At 43.3% G+C, this 15,747-nt stretch overlaps 1 protein-coding gene across 4 annotated transcripts in view; it reads left to right on the forward strand.

Annotated features, from left to right (window-relative positions):
* The first annotated feature begins 12,310 nt into the window (after window positions 1-12,310).
* The window catches only part of FNBP1L (formin binding protein 1 like), a 56,831-nt gene continuing 53,394 nt past the window's right edge, over window positions 12,311-15,747 (forward strand). For all 4 annotated transcript variants that reach the window (XM_075424940.1, XM_075424938.1, XM_075424941.1 and 1 more), the window contains exon 1: window positions 12,311-12,516. In XM_075424940.1, the coding sequence (XP_075281055.1) occupies window positions 12,493-12,516 (24 nt within the window). In that variant the 5' untranslated portion in view covers window positions 12,311-12,492. The remainder of the gene's footprint in view (window positions 12,517-15,747) is intronic.

Here is a 15,747-nt window from a genome sequence, read left to right on the forward strand (position 1 = left end):
AACTGTGGAAGGAGGAGTGTAATATGAAAGGTTAAGAATGCTGTGGTTAAACTTGCTTCCGGTATTACACTATTAATCTGCAAAAAGTATGCTCAGTGAATGTGCCATCTGTGACTAGAGTATGCCAGGTATAACTCGGTGATGAAAAGGAGTGTCAATGAGGCTTGGCGTAGGCCAGTTAAGCTTTGCTGGCAATGTGGAACAATAGGTTCCTTTTAAAAAAATGTTTGTGCTTAGTTTGAATATTTTTTTAGCTGACTGAAATGAGTGTTCTTCTCTTTTTTTTCCATGCAAACATAGCTAGAGAAATGAGTAACTTAGAGAATTTAATAATGGCATTGGAAGTAGCTGTACCAGTTCTTGGGTACGGGGGGGAACAAGTATGCTAGAGCTGTGCATTGCTGGAAGGAAACCGATCCAGTGAATGCTTGCATTGGAGGCTGTTTTTTCTGTGGTACTGTGCTGGAGTGCAGCTGAGCCAATACTTGGGGAGTGGAGGTTTTGCAGCAAAATGATTAGACAGTGAATCCAGCTGGATATGCCAGATCCCATACATCAATCAATTAAAAGTTCAGTAAGCATGGGTTTTGCAGTGTGGATGAGTCTAGCATAAACTTGAATAACCTAGGGTGGAAATATGTAGCAGATGATGCTCCTGCATATGTTGGGGATGGGGACATTGATTTTAATTCTTCATGGCCGTGATTTATTGTCATGTCAGCTACAGGAATACAACATGAAGACTTCTGTCCCACAGCCTGAACCAAATGTTCAAGTAAGGATTGACTACTTACTGCAACCTGTTTTCTTTTTCTTGAGTTTTAAATGTGAAGAGCTACATTTTATATATCTAGGGTGAAGATTTATGAGGCATGTTAAATTATGTAAAGATTACATTTAATTTTAAGGCTGAGTGTTCATGTGTTTAATTTTTGTAATACTTTAGAGATTTTTTTCCTCCTTGTTCCGAAGAAAGTAATTGTTTTCTTCCTTTCCCCCTCAGCCCCCACCTAGGATAAGTAATGTTCTTGGAGTAGTAGTATTGCCTGGTGTAACTTTGAACAATTTCCACACTCATTTCAGTAGGAATTAGTCCAGTTTTGGTATTGGTTCAATATTGTTACTAGTCATAATCATAAACTTTTCTATCTTCAAAGCATTGTACAAGCGTTAATTAGGTGTAGGCAATGTTACACCGCCCAGTGTAATAATGTCGGAATTTGAACAGTCCATGCTGTGCTTTGAAGCTGACGCTTTCACATGCTACAGAACTAAAAGGTGGTGCACTGTGTAGAGGAAAATGATGTTATCTTCATGTCAGGCTTCATGGAAGGGTGACTCATCCAGAGAGCAAGTAATTGGGAAAACAAACAGACTTATTATAAAAGTCATTGTCAGAGATGAAAGCATTTATTTGTAATAGCACAGTGCTTGGGCTTGCTGGTTATGGGCCAAGACTTGGTTTCATTAATTACAGAATCATAGAATGGCAGGGGTTGGAAGGGATCTCTGGGGATCATCTAGTCCAAACTCCCTGCCAAATCAAGTTAACCTACAGCAGGCTGCAGAGGACCCCATCCAGGCAGGGTTTGAGTATCTCCAGAGAAGGAGACTCCACAACCTCCCTGGGCAACCTGTTCCAGTGCTCTGTGACCCTCAGAGTGAAGAAGTTCTTCCTCATGTTCAGCTGGAACTTCCTGTGCCTCAGTTTGTGCCCGTTGCCCCTTGTCCTGTCACTGGGCACCACTGAAAAGAGTTTGGCCCCATTCTCCTGACACACACCCTTAAAATATTTATAAGCATTTCTAAGGTCACTTCTCAGCCTTCTCCAGGCTAAACAAGCCCAGCTCCCTCAGCCTTTCCTCATAGGAGAGATGCTTCAGTCCACTTTGCAGCCGTCCTCTGGACTCTCTCCATGTTGTGTTTAATGTGTTTAAGCTTCATTCTGTCACATACAAAGTGAAAAACCACAGCTGAATTAGAAATCAAATTCAGTGTCCTTTTTGTTTCAGGTATGATTTTTTTCTCAGGCAGCAGTGTAACCCATGGAAGAGAACTACATTTGTCAGTGCAGTGGCAGTGTTAGTAATGCAAAAATTCTGAAAAGTCTGAACCATCCCATCCAGCGGTAAAGGAGACTTCACTTCTGAAAATGTTAGAAAATCTGTGTGGTGGAGGAATGTGAGGAACAAAATTTTTTTTTTTCTTTTCCCCCTACTGTAATGCACACAGCTAACCAGGACAACTTTTCATGCATAGGTAATTATTTTTCAGGCAGGTGAAATTCAAAATTCAAATAAAGACCATTGCTTCTTAAATACATACATCTTACATACATTACACTTACATAGATCTTCCATGTTCTCTGGTGGTGTTATGTATTCTACACCTGTGGTAATTTAGCTGTCTGGGATTGCTGGGTACGTTGCATGCAACTAAACTCATTACCCTTAAATTACGATAAAGTTGTTCTTGTTTTAAAGGTGTTCTAATGTTTTGAAACTTGAAACTGTTGGAAACAGTAATGTTTTCATTTCTACAAAAATTTTATAGTTTTTGGGATGCTTACAAAATTATTTTTAAAAATAGAGTTCTAAATAAAGTTTAAATGAAGCTAAAGCTTTATAAATAAATTAATTTATCTTAATATATTGTATCATTAAAATTAAAGGGGCAATTTTTGACTGAATGTGAAAAAGGTATTTATTCTGTCAGCAGGATACACGGGGCTAAACCATCTGTCACTGCTGTTAGTGAGTTACTTTTACCAAAATATGGAAAAATGTTATTTTACTGATTTTAAAAGTGTCAGTTGATGTTCTGAGATAAAAATCACCCCTCAAACTTTTCTCTCAGGACAATTATGAATGGGCTTCCCTTCACAGATGAAAAGGATCTAGGGTATGAATCACACAGTCCTGCAGGAACAGCTATGGTAGCAGACAAGCCTGGAGGGAGAGGGCATTTCACTGATTGCTTTAACTGTGTTTTTGCTTTAATCATCTGAAAAAGGGATTGAGAATTAGATGTTGCCCTAAAATGAAATCTCTGGTATTGACTGTGTTATGATAGTATATTACAAAAGTTTCTCCTTTACAAACACAGAATAAAGCTTCTGAATGCTGAAATAGATTTTTCATATCTATCTGTGTTCGGAAACATTTTTGTAACCTGCCTCAGTGGTGTCTATATTCCAACCCAGAGGGGCAGTTTAGTCCTCAAATTCAGTCAAATTTTTCACTTGGTGCTGAAAATGGTGCGGTTTTTTAGTGTGAAAAAATGGTCTTAGGAAATAGTGACATGGTAACTTCTTTTTGTGGACGAGCTATTAAAGATATAAAGGTAGTAGCAACACAATTGAACCCTCATGGTCTGTGCATTTAATTTTCAAAAATTCATCAGCTGATGAGATCTGGACTTACGGAGAGTACCCAAGGTAGCAGTAAATCCAAAGGGAAGAGCCCTGGCTACTAGAAGATGAGTGTGTTAGGGAGCGAAAAGAACTGTCTTACAAAATTGTGTACATTCTTCCCTTTGCATCTCACCTTGTCTCAAAGGGAAGAACATGCAAAGACAAAAGGGGGAGAGGGGGGGCCCCCCTCTTACTAGGATTCAGCTGGCTACCTGTTAGATTTGATCTGCCTTTTAAGTCCAAAGAGCAGGCGCTGGTCTTTACATTTTTGGAGCTCTGTTTAACTAAATCTAATGTCACAAAAATAAAATTCCTTCCTAAACAAGTGATTTCTTCATTTCTTGTTTTGTTGCTTTAGGATTACTTGAAAATTGCTGCAGTTAGTTTCTGATCAGAATCCCACTTGGAACAAATAAGAAGGATAAATGGAGTTGTAGCTATCGTTATTAATGCGAGAGGGAGACATATAAAGGTAATTGATTTGCTTAGTGGGGTATCTATTCTATGCACAGCACACTGTCCTCATTCCCATTGCTCATTTACTTACTGATTCTTGTTCTTTTAAAGTGATTAATAGTGGGACGCAGAGAGGTTTCTTGGATATGTGAACTACTCTTGAGTTCTCTTCCAGACTGTGATCCTTTGACAGTTTTTTCATGCACCAGTTAAATTTGGTATTATGCAATGTGCACATCAACTTTCTCGTGAGAAAAGGAGAAACCACCACAGATGTAAAATAACAAGGGAAGGACATCTGAAATTAAACCAATGACCACTGAAATTAAATCCTTCAAAGGAAAGGAGTCAAGATCTGCAGTGGGGGAGGCAGAACAATCAAGGGATCGTTGGCCTTCTCCATTTTAAATTAATGTAACTCATACTTTATTCAAGGAAATAGGATCTGATTGATTACAGCAGATACAGGCTGGTATTATGTCATATTGCTTGTTCTTTCGCTTGCCAGCAGGCGGCTGTCAAGTTCAGGAAATTGGTTTCAGCTGGATATCTTGAAACCTCTGAAAGCCTCTTCACTGAACCTTACAGTCTATGGCGGTAATTCATGAACCAGTTCTAAATTAAAATTCTGTAACCCAAGATACAGATTATGTTCAAATGTTAAAGCAGATTTTGCACAACTGAATACCTATTTGTATTTCTGATCATAATTCAAAGTCAGATCATAGTAAAATATCTTAGCAAGTCTGAAAATGGGTGGTGCTGATCCTTGGCTATGCATTCACTCACTACTCATTTTTGTACATCCTGAATTAGTACCATGGCAGCCTCTCCATCTTTGAATATTGATACAGTATGTCAATCCACACACTTTGCTTGAAACCTGCTACCTAATGGAGGGAGCTATGTGGTGGGTTGACCCTGGCTGGATGCCAGGTGCCCACCAAGGCTGCTGTATCACTCCCTTTCCTCAGCTGGATAGGGGAGACAAAATGTAATGAAAGGCTCGTGGGTCGAGATAAGGACAGGGAGAGACCATTCGCCAATTACTGTCACGGGCAAAACAGACTCGACTTGGGGAAATCAGTTTAATTTATCACCAACCAAATCAGAGAAGGATAATCAGAAATAAAACCAAATCTTAAAAATGCCTTCCCCTCTACCCCTCCCTTCTTCCCAGGTTTAACTTTGTTCCCAGTTTTTCTCTACCTCCTGCCCCCTGAGCAGCACAGGAGGATGGGGAATGGGGGTTGCGGTCAGTTCATCACATGTCTCTGCTGCTCCTTCCTCCTCGGAGGAAGGACTCCTCACACTCTGCCCCTGCTCCAACGTGGGGTCCCTCCCACAGGAGACAGTTCTCCATTAACTTCTCCAGCTTGGGTCCTTCCTGTGGGCTGCAGTCCTTCAGGAACAGGCTGGGCTCCCCAGTTCAAGAAGGATGAAGAGCTACTGGAGAGAGTCCAGCGGAGGGCTACAAGGATGGTGAGGGGACTGGAGCATCTCCCCTACGAGGAGAGGTTGAGGGAACTGGGCTTGTTCAGCCTGAAGAAGAGAAGGCTGCAAGGGGACCTTATAAATGCCTACAAATATCTGAAGGGTGGGTGTCAGGAGGATGGGGCCAAGCTCTTTTCAGTGGTGCCCAGTGACAGGACAAGGGGTAATGGGCACAAACTGAGGCACAGGAAGTTCCGTCTGAACATGAGGAGGAACTTCTTCTCTCTGAGGGTGACGGAGCACTGGAACAGGCTGCCCAGGGAGGTTGTGGAGTCTCCTTCTCTGGAGATATTCAAGACCCGCCTGGACAAGGTCCTGTGCAGCCTGCTGTAGGTGACCCTGCTTCGGCGGGGGGGTTGGACTAGATGACCCACAGAGGTCCCTTCCAACCCCTACTATTCTGTGATTCTGTGATTCTGCTCCAGGGTGGGTCCCCCACGGAGTCACAAGCCCTGCCAGCAAACCTGCTCCAGCCTGGCCTCCTCTCTCCATGGCTCCACAGGTTCTGGCAGGAGCTTCCTCCAGTGTGAGCTCCCCATGGGGTCACAGCCTCCTTCGGGCATCCACCTGCTCCGGTGTGGGGTCCTCCACGAGCTGCAGGTGGGGATCTGCTCCACCGTGGGCCTCCATGAGCTGCAGGGGCTCGGCCTGCCTCATCAAGGTCTCCATCACAGGCTGCAGGGGAAGCTCTTCTCTGGCACCTGGAGCCCCTCCTGCCACTCCTTCTTCACTGAACTTGGTGTCTGCATGCGTTCTCTCACATGCTCCCACATGTCTCTCCTCTGGCTGCAGTTGCGCAGGTTTTTTTCCCTTTCTTAAATATGTTGTCATGGAGGTGCTATCACCGTCGCTGCTGGGCTCGGCCTTGGCCAGCGGCAGGTCCCTCTTGGAGCCGGCTGGCATGAGTATTGTATTGGACATTGGTGAAGCTTCTCGCAGCTTCTCACAGAAGCCCTGTAGCCCCACCACTACCAAAACCTTGCCACACAAAGCTAATGCAAGAGAGCAGTTACTATTGAAGTGTTTGGTTATTATCTCAAAACTAATAATCTTTATGCCTGTAGATAATACGGTAACAAAAAATTCTCACTATCAGAATTCACCATAGTTACATCTAGCTCTTTATATTAGATAGAGCTCAATGTTCTCTGAATGTAAGGAAATGTGCATGTATGGGGTTGGTGGGAAAATGGAAAAGACATGGGTTTGGTGAACTGGAGAGATCAGAAATTAAGGTAGCAAAGCCCTGGCGTTTATGGTTATGGTTCGACATAATTTGGAGAGTATGTGTGATGAAAGCAAGCAGATTTACAGTATTTAAGCAGGTAATGCAAGCATTAAAGGACTGAAAATCATATTTTGAGATCATGATGTATGGGCATTGCCTGATATTTTGTCATTTTCCAGCCTCCGCCTTGGGATACAGTTACTTATTATTGGATAGAAATGCTAAGTTATCCTGTGATAGTCTTGCTTCACTGGAAAAAAGCAAATTCCTGTGAAATAAGAGGCTGTTTGTACTTAGAACATTGCTAGTTGATGCTGATTGACACCACATTTCCTCTGCTACATATGGCATGGAAAGATGTGCTCTTGGCTATAGTGCAAGCAAAGAGAGTGAACACAGGATATTTCATAAAAGCAGATGGAAGTTCTCATTTTCCTCCTATTTATAGCTGATGTAAGTAGTGTTCTTTCAGTTTTGTTATCTGATCACTAGTGATACCTTTCTGTTTTGCTTGCTGAGATGAGAGAAAAAGAAGAAACATACCTTTCTTTTGCTATATAAAATGTGTTTCAGTACAGACTGGAAAAGACAGGAGGGGTACAGTTCTTCCCACAAAAATTCAGAGATACGAGCAAAATTAGAATTAGGTCATCCTAAGCAGTGGCTGAGGCCACACTAATAAGTGCAGTTTTCCTTCTGCCTTGAAGCAGGGGTGGTGTGGCCTAACTGATACAGTTAGACCAGCTCATTTTCTGCTCAAAAAAAAAAAAAAATCAGTACTGAGTAAAACTGTAAGTTTATTTTGCTTAATAGTTGCAATAGGAACCCAGAGGAAGTAAGCCTCCAGTCAGATGCACAGCTACAAACTCTTTGTGTACTGCTGGGTGCAGTTAAATACCCAGCCTCTGCGAGAGAGAGGAAGTCTGTGGAGAACGCCGCACGGGCTGAAGTGTCAGGACACCTATTCTTTGGTCTCCAAGTATTTCCTGAGCTGCGGAGTAATGATTACCCACTCACCGCACAGAGGCATTATGGACACCAATATTTTTAAAAATTAGAGCACTTAGGAGTGCTGGTGATGGGGGGAAATACATATGTAATGGGGGGGTGAGCTAAATTATTTTGGTTTTGAAGCAAAAGGAGATAATACTTTGGGTTTTTGCAACACTTCATTTTCTTTGTGGAGTAAAAATCCAATTTTAATATGACAAAGAGACTGCTGGCTAGCAGAGAAAAGGATTAATGACACCTCACACTGAGAAAGAGATATTTGGAAGTAATTTGTTTGGTCCTGCTGATTTTTGTGGCAATGGAAAGCTAAGCTGCTTCTTTCTTTAGAAAGTGTGCCCACAGGGAGTGCCAGACAGCTTTTCTGCCAGTGCAAATTAATCATGCACATTGTTGTTCTGCCAAGATAATATCCTTAAGTACACTTGTAAACTCAAGCAGATTCTGTTGAGAAGTGAACAGAATTAACAAAATATACAACTATTGTAATAACTGGAATGATGTGGATACAATCTAAAAATAAAATCAGGCGGTTTTCTTGTAAAGCCTGCATTAATTAGTCACTGATGGGGAAAACAGCTAAATATAACAGTAAATTTTCTAAGCTAAAAATAAGTTTCATTTTCCAGAAAATGTTAATGGTTTACAAAGATACTAGAATAATGCAATTTATCATTAAGCCTTTACTGCTTGTAAAAATTACTGAAGTATGTCTTTAATGTATTCTTGAGTCCCTTTAGTGAGATGTTTTTTATATTTTTTCTCTTTTCCATGAAGACTAATGTTTTTAAGGATGTGACTAGAAGAGTAAAAATCTGTAGGGTAATCTTTGTTTAATTACTTCTAGGCCTAGGGCCAATTGCAATCCCTGATAATGGAAGCAATGTCAAAATTCTAAATGATTAATTATAAGATTTCCAGCAACATCCTGTAGAGATGCAAGAGAGCCTTTCCCTCATCTTACAGCTAGGTCATTTCACATCCTAAACTGCTAAACTGCAGGAGTGCACAGCTCAGCACATAGATGCGATCTCCTAAAGCAAGAGGGTACTTGAGCAGGAAAAGGGCCTAATGATGACTGATGTCAGACTTCTCACCAAGCTGAAATGGTAAGTGCTATGCTGCCAAGGCTTCTGGTTTATTTTTAAGGAGTTAAAATGTTATTTGATCACATGGTCTTACATATTGTTTACGAATTCCAGGTTCTGTGATAACTTATCTCGGTGCTTTTTGTCTTTTAACTAACTCAATTACCTTTGTAGTTTATTGTTGTAATGAGCTTCTCTTTACTGATGAAGAGGTGGCTCCTAGTTTAAGTTAAGGTGAAATGCACATCTCCATATACATACCTGATACATATATGTACTTCTGGTTTTGGAAGAAGTACAGGTTGAAAGCAAACTAAAAATCAGAAACCTGTCTTGAAAGCAGTTCTGCCCATATCTCAATTAAAACACTAATAAAGCCGCTGAAATCTGTTGGCCAGAAACAGGCTTTGCACTTGAATTTTTTTGAATCCTGTAATATGAAAACTGTATAAAAGGCATTATGAACGTTTTTATCCTATTACACACAGACTTTAAAAGCTTACTTTTTTTGTGTTTTAAAATAATGATATGTCCAGACCGGATTACGAAATACTTACTACCTTTCCAGGAATATTGGAATCAATCATTCCTCTGTTTCCCTATAGTGTACATACATTGTCCAACTCTCCCCAGTCTGTTTCATTTACTTTACCTGAAGAAGCAACGGCTATCAGCAGTATCTCATGTAATTGTGACCTGAATCCTTTGAGTTGAATTTTGTGCTGATTCTCTAGGGGGGTTTCTACGTTGCACAATGAAGGTCTGAGACGTGAGCTAGCTGTGAATCAACTGATCGAGCTGAACAGCTCATCATGTTTCCACGCAGAAACACTAGGTTGGGTCCCAGAAACAGTATGTTAATGTGTACAGCTTCTGGCCTAATCAGCCTTACTTCCCAAGTCTAATTATTAACCTCTGAACATGAATAATTAGCCAGACTGCAGTAGTGCTCCAGTGCAATGATACAGTTTCCTATTCTGGTGCTAGCTTGTTCAAAGCCTCTTCAGTAATACCTTTTGATTGCTCCTCTTTATAGTGTACGTATGCTCTTAAAAGGTAGGTATAGCCCAAAGGCTGCTGTGATAACACCTGTCCTGTTTTACACTGCATTTCAGAGCAGCCTCTCAACCTGTTCTGGAGGATCTGAAGTTACTCAGAATCTCTGCAACATCACCCAGCTCCTGACGCTTGCTGTACCCTAGGGCTTGTAAAGATGGTTTTTGAAGAGAGCTGCATGGAAAGAAGGAATCCTGTTTGTCCTGGGAAAACCTCTCATTAGCTAGAATTATGCTTTTTAAGCATTACTGAGAAGCTAAGTATTGTATTTATGTACCTATGATACAGGCTGCAGTTTCCTTCTATAAAGGCTAGAAATCGCCATAAAACATTCCATTTTGTTATATTGCTCTGAATTGAAAGCAAATGCTGAGACATGTTGAGCAGGTGGGCCTTGCACATTTTTCAGAAATAGGAGTAATTAGGTAATTCTTAAATTAGAGTTGAGTAAAAGAACCTGAGGGTCCAGGTATCAATCAACCAACCACCTATATATATAAATATGTATGTTACACTTTGAAACTCTCTCAATGTATGTTTCCTGCAAGGAAAGGCCAGTATTTCAAATCTGAGTGCCAAGTAAGTGCCTGACTTTCAAAGCTTCTGGATCCATAAATCTAGAATTTAGGATCCATTCTACAGTAGATTAATTTTTAATACTCCATTGGGGTTGCTAAGGTTGAGAATTTTAACTGAAAAGTTGGTTGTTTTTTTTTAGGGTTCATTTTTAGGTATCTAAGCTGAAACAATTAGAAAGATGAGTTTTCCTGAAATGATCAGAAAGTGAAAAATCCTACGTTTCCTGAAGCCAGCAGCAAATTTCTAATTCACTTAGTCAGGACTCCAACCCCCAGTGTTTAAGGTTCATTTGTTTCTTGAAATTATGCTTTAAAAAAAAAAAAAGTGCCAAAAAAACAAAGGTGCCCAGATCAAGTGCCTTTATAAACCTTCATTAGTAGAATATGGATTAATGCATGATTAAAGATTTTGAAATCCCTCTTTCAAAATTATTACATATGCAGCAACAAATAGCATAGCTATTAATTTAAGAGATATATTTAAAAGCATACAAAATGAGCAAATTAGCTTAATTTTTACATAATTATGTTTTGAACCAAGTTATCTCATTATATCATCTGATTATATTTTTTGAAGAGTCATATAAAGGTATGGGGCGAACTGGTAGCTAAGCAAAATGTTGAAGTTTACAGCGTATAGTGGAAATTATTTTTTCCTAATCCTGAAAGGCATGTAAGTTGAGTGAATTCAACTATCTTTATTATAATTCTTATCTTTATTTATTTCTGCTTCATCACCTGAATCCTGAACATGTATTCTGCTTGGTGAGTATTTTCGGTAATGTATGCAATCCACAAACTGGGTTAATGCATCAGAGTTCAACTGAAGTGTGGATTTTAATCTTCACAGTCTAAAATTTGGGGGTTACATGACCATCAGCTTGCTAAAACGTACATGTAGGCCACCACAGCATGTGGCACATTTATTCATTTTGTGGATCCCCACAGACCAAATGCATTCTTATGCAGTGTGACTAGCTTAAAAATTTCACTCCAGAAATGACATTGGTGATCTGTGATCTTATCTGCTTATTTTGATGAATTCTGGTGTTAATATTATTCTAATACAATAATTTCATATAGATCCAGAAGAACTTGCGTTTTCCTTTTGCATGGAGAATAGAACTAAACCTAAATTGAGCATAATGCAAAGGAACATTACCTGAAAGGTGACTTGGAAATGAAAAAATAATTTGAGTTAAATAATCTTTGTTTCATTATATAGAGACTTAAGACAGTTGTGTTTTCAGAGTTTTTATTGCAGTCCCTAGAAATTTTTCTAAGTAAAAAGGAGAGGAAAATCAAGAAACTGATGCTTTGAGAGGAGAATTTAATTCCGGTGGCTTTCAAAGCCGTCGCTTTCTATCAGTTGCCTTGTAACAGACGCTTTGGGGTAAAAAAAAAAATCTTTGTCAAGGTGTCTCTTTTTCCAGTTGCTGCGGAAACTCCGTTGCAGTCATTCAACGGTACGATTCATCCAGCTACCCCATCAAAAACAGGTTCTTTTTCCTCAGACGCCAGCCTCGCATTTCCTACCTCTTCGATTTATGACTTACTTGCACACCTGTGGGGTAAAAAACAACCAACCCACCCTCGTTTTTTCCTCCTCCTCGCCAGGTGAGGAGGGTGCGGGTCCCGCCTCTCCCTCGGCCGTGAGTCAGCGCTTCCCCGGGGCTCGGAGAGGAAGCCCCGCAGCCGGGCGGGGTACAAAGACCCGGGGCCTCGCTACCTCCTCCTGCCAGGCGCCCCCCTCCTCGTTAACGAGTAACGACGCGGCCAGAGCCGCTTCGCACCGTGACAGCCCCTACGCTCCGTGGGGCTCCGGGGTGCGAGTGGCGCCGCGGCAGTGAGGCCGGGCGCCAACCTCGCCGCCGGGCCCCGACCCGGCGCCCGGCCTCCCTCCCACGGCGCGTCGGCCTCACCCCGTCCCGTCCCCCCGCCGCCTCAGCCGGGTCCGCCCCTCTCCCAGTCTCCTCCGCGGCTCCCCCCCTCCCCGAGCCAGGCGGAGCTGGAGCTGGGAGCGACGTCGTTCGTTGCCGCCGCCGCCTTTCGACTCTCCCCAGTGACCGAGGGCACCGGCGCTGCCCGGCGGGACCCTTTCTCCGCCCGGCCGCCCGACTGCTAATCCCCGCCGTCGCCTCCGCCGGAGCCGGTGCTGCCCGCGGAGCAGCCATGAGCTGGGGCACGGAGCTGTGGGTGAGTCCCGGCTCGCCTCTCATTGTGTCTGGGATTCGCCGCCTTCCCTTGTCTGCCGAGGCGGCTTCCCGGGGGGCAGGCGCGGAGCGGCGGTCGCCGAGGCGCTTTGTTCGGCGCTGGGGCGGCGGGCACCGGGCAGGGGGGGCTGGGGGGGGGGGCTGAGGCGCTGGAAGCGGCGGAGGGAGGTGGCGCAAGCGTCGGGGCAGGGGGAGCCGGGGAGGGGCGGGCGCGCGGCGGGGTCGGGGAGCGGGTGCGCGCGCGCCGCGTCGCGCGGCCATGGCGCTCACCGCGGCGGGAGGGGGCACGCGGCGCCTCGCCCGGTAACGGTCGCGGCCGGTCGGGCTCCTTTGTTTGCGCCCCCTCTCCCGCCTGCCCCCGCCGCCTCTGAGGCGAACGGAGCGGAGGGCTCTCGGTGCGAGGCGGCGGGGCCGGCGGCGTGCTAGGGGCGGGGTCCCGGCCCGCAGCGGTCCCCCTCTGGGCGGCGGGTCCGGGTGGTGGCCGGGCCGCTCATCTCCCGAAAACCAGCGGACCGCGCTGACGAGCGAAGCGTCCTGAGCTGTCTCCCCTGGCTGGAAGCGGCTGTTGCGTAGCTTTGTCTGTAGAAGCGCCGCGGAACGCTGGCTCGCACTGCATTGCGCTTTGTGTTTTCGCACGCGAAGGGCTGCCAGCAAGGGGACGGACGCCGTCTGTGCGCTGTGGCTGCGCTGCCTTGGGCCTGTCCCGAAACCCCCGCTCCTCCTCGGGCGGTTTTGTGGCAGGGGGGAGCTGCTCCCGGGGGAGCCTCCCGCAGCCTCCCGGCGCGGAGCGGCGGCTGCTGGCGGGGAGCTGCGGGGCGTTGCGTCTCCTCCGTCAGCTTTCCGCCTGTCGCTGCTGGGGCTGGAGAACGCTGAAGCACATGAAGTTACAGTGCCAGGGAGGGTTTAACGTCGCCGTTTCAAATGCTGCCTGCCCTGCTTTTTAAAGACCGGAGACTGTGAAGCACTGACACTTGTGCTCAGAAAAAAATGTACAGAAAACCAAACATAGCGACTTGAAGTCTGTTCAGGAGCTCTTGACTTGGACCTAGCATTATACTTTTTTTTTTTTTTTAAATTTGAAGTTCGATCAAGTGCCTTTATCAACAGCGCCTAGTACAGGGCAGTGAAGTGTCTGGAGGAGCAGAGGTCTGCCCAGCCGGCTGCCCGGGCGAGCTGGGGGGCCAGAGGCTGTGGCACCGCAGGCGGGGTGCTTGGGTCGGGTCGCAGGGTCGGGCCCGTGAAGCTCCTGAAGCCAGCTGAGTAAGTCGTGCCTGGCTCTGCAAGATGAAGATGTAGTAGCATTGCATCAAGTGTGCTGCATGGCGAAGCCTGAATAAAAGATATTTAGGGGTTACTTTAGCTTTTGTACAGTACCTGGTACTTAACTAGGATTTATAGGCATGATGAGAATTCAGGTAAAATTCAGTTGTGAAGTACTGACAGCACGGCTGTAACAAAACTGAAATATAAAACTGTTGTAATGTTAACAGTAAGTAGTAAGTAAAAGCCATGATTTATATTGGCAGCACAAGTGTGTCTTTGTAGCTCGTGCTTGTAGACACTTCAGATGAGAGGTTGTAGGTCAGTGTTTTGGAAGAGTGAGGGTTTGCATTTTAGGAGAGCACTGAATTTTCTTCTGTAACCACGCAAGTACATATCGCTTTAGAAAACAGAGTTTTGGCTTACTCATCTCTGTTCATTTCAGCAGCCTCTTAATTTTATTTTCTTTGTTCAGCTTGTAAATGACAGTTGAGGTTTTGTAGTCTACCTTGTATTTGATTTTGTAAGCAAGTGTTTATCTTCCTTATGTGCTTAAGAAATACATACAAAAAGGTGGATTTTGACATCGGACTTTTGCAGTGTCATGAAACTAGCTGAATTTTATCCACTATACGTTGTTTCTGAAGTCACTAATTCTTATGTGTTAGTTTGAAGAAATAATGCCAGAATTTTAAGCTAAAAATTTTACTGCAACACTTCTATTTCAGCAAAATTTAATATACTTTTTGCTTGAGATCAGGAGGTACCTGCAACTTTATGCATAAAATGGTCTGTAACTATACAACTAGACTCTGACAATACACGTTTCTACATCAAAATGTGCCTTTTAAGTGGGTTATTTTTTTCTACTGAATCTAATCATACCTATTAGGGTTGTAAAGCAAACTGTTTTCTTAGCTGGAAAAATATCCAGTGCTTCTCTTACTGATTGAGAAGAGTACTGAACATTGAATTGTTTTAACAACTTGTGTTGGGCAAATGAAGATTTTTTTTTTTATATATATAAATCTGACACAAAATTAAGTTAGTTAGAAATTAGCTTAAATCTAGGTGAAAAATACAAGGAAAAACTGTTTGTCGAGCTTCAAAGACAGGGCTCTGGACAAGGAGTAAATAAACTATTAGACATGTTTGTGTTCTGCTGTAGCTTTTCTGTCATCGTTCCCTGTTGCTAGCACCAGTGCGGCTTCAGAAGGCAGCCCAAGCCACCCTGTGTTTGCTGACGGCAGCAGGGCACTTGCAACTTGCGCTGTGAAGGCTCTCTAGCTGCAGAGAGCTGTTCTGCACAGGTTTTCTGGAGACCTCATTGAGCCTAAAGCGTACTCTTGGACCTAAAGTGGTCCTAAAGTGGAATTTTTCAGGATTAAGGCTGGTGTCTAGATGATAGTTTTTTCAGAACATTTGCAAATATGTATGTAAGCTTTGCTGATTCACTGAGGCAAATTTGATGGTTTTAGATCGTATTTTAATATCTCCTTTAACCCTGCCTTCTCAGATTGGATCTCTTCGTGCTGATTATTGGTATTTTGTGCTGATACACAGTTCTGATATTTTTTGTTTCTGCAGTCTTTATACTATTTCTGATATAGTAAAAAATGTGCTTGGATGAATTTAGAGACAAATAAGGAGCCAGAGTAATAATTAGGGAATTAGGAAAGCAACATGTCTGGTGTTTATGTGTACTTACTTAATATGGCTGTTCTGATATTGAAATGATGCATATGCTACTCTTACTTCTTAAATGGTTGTATCAGGGACCTGACAAGGGGAAAGATTTTTTTTTGAGGGGCCTATATTTTCTAATCCTTTAAATTCTGTAGCTGCTATTTCTGTTTGTGGATTATGGTGCTTCTTGTTTTTCAGGCAACCATCTTCATAAGTACACCACCATTCTCTGAAGTGGGTGTGCATTGGTTAAAACATGTATGTCTTG

The sequence above is a fragment of the Opisthocomus hoazin genome, chromosome 6, assembly GCF_030867145.1.
Source record: "Opisthocomus hoazin isolate bOpiHoa1 chromosome 6, bOpiHoa1.hap1, whole genome shotgun sequence".
Lineage (NCBI taxonomy): Eukaryota > Metazoa > Chordata > Aves > Opisthocomiformes > Opisthocomidae > Opisthocomus > Opisthocomus hoazin.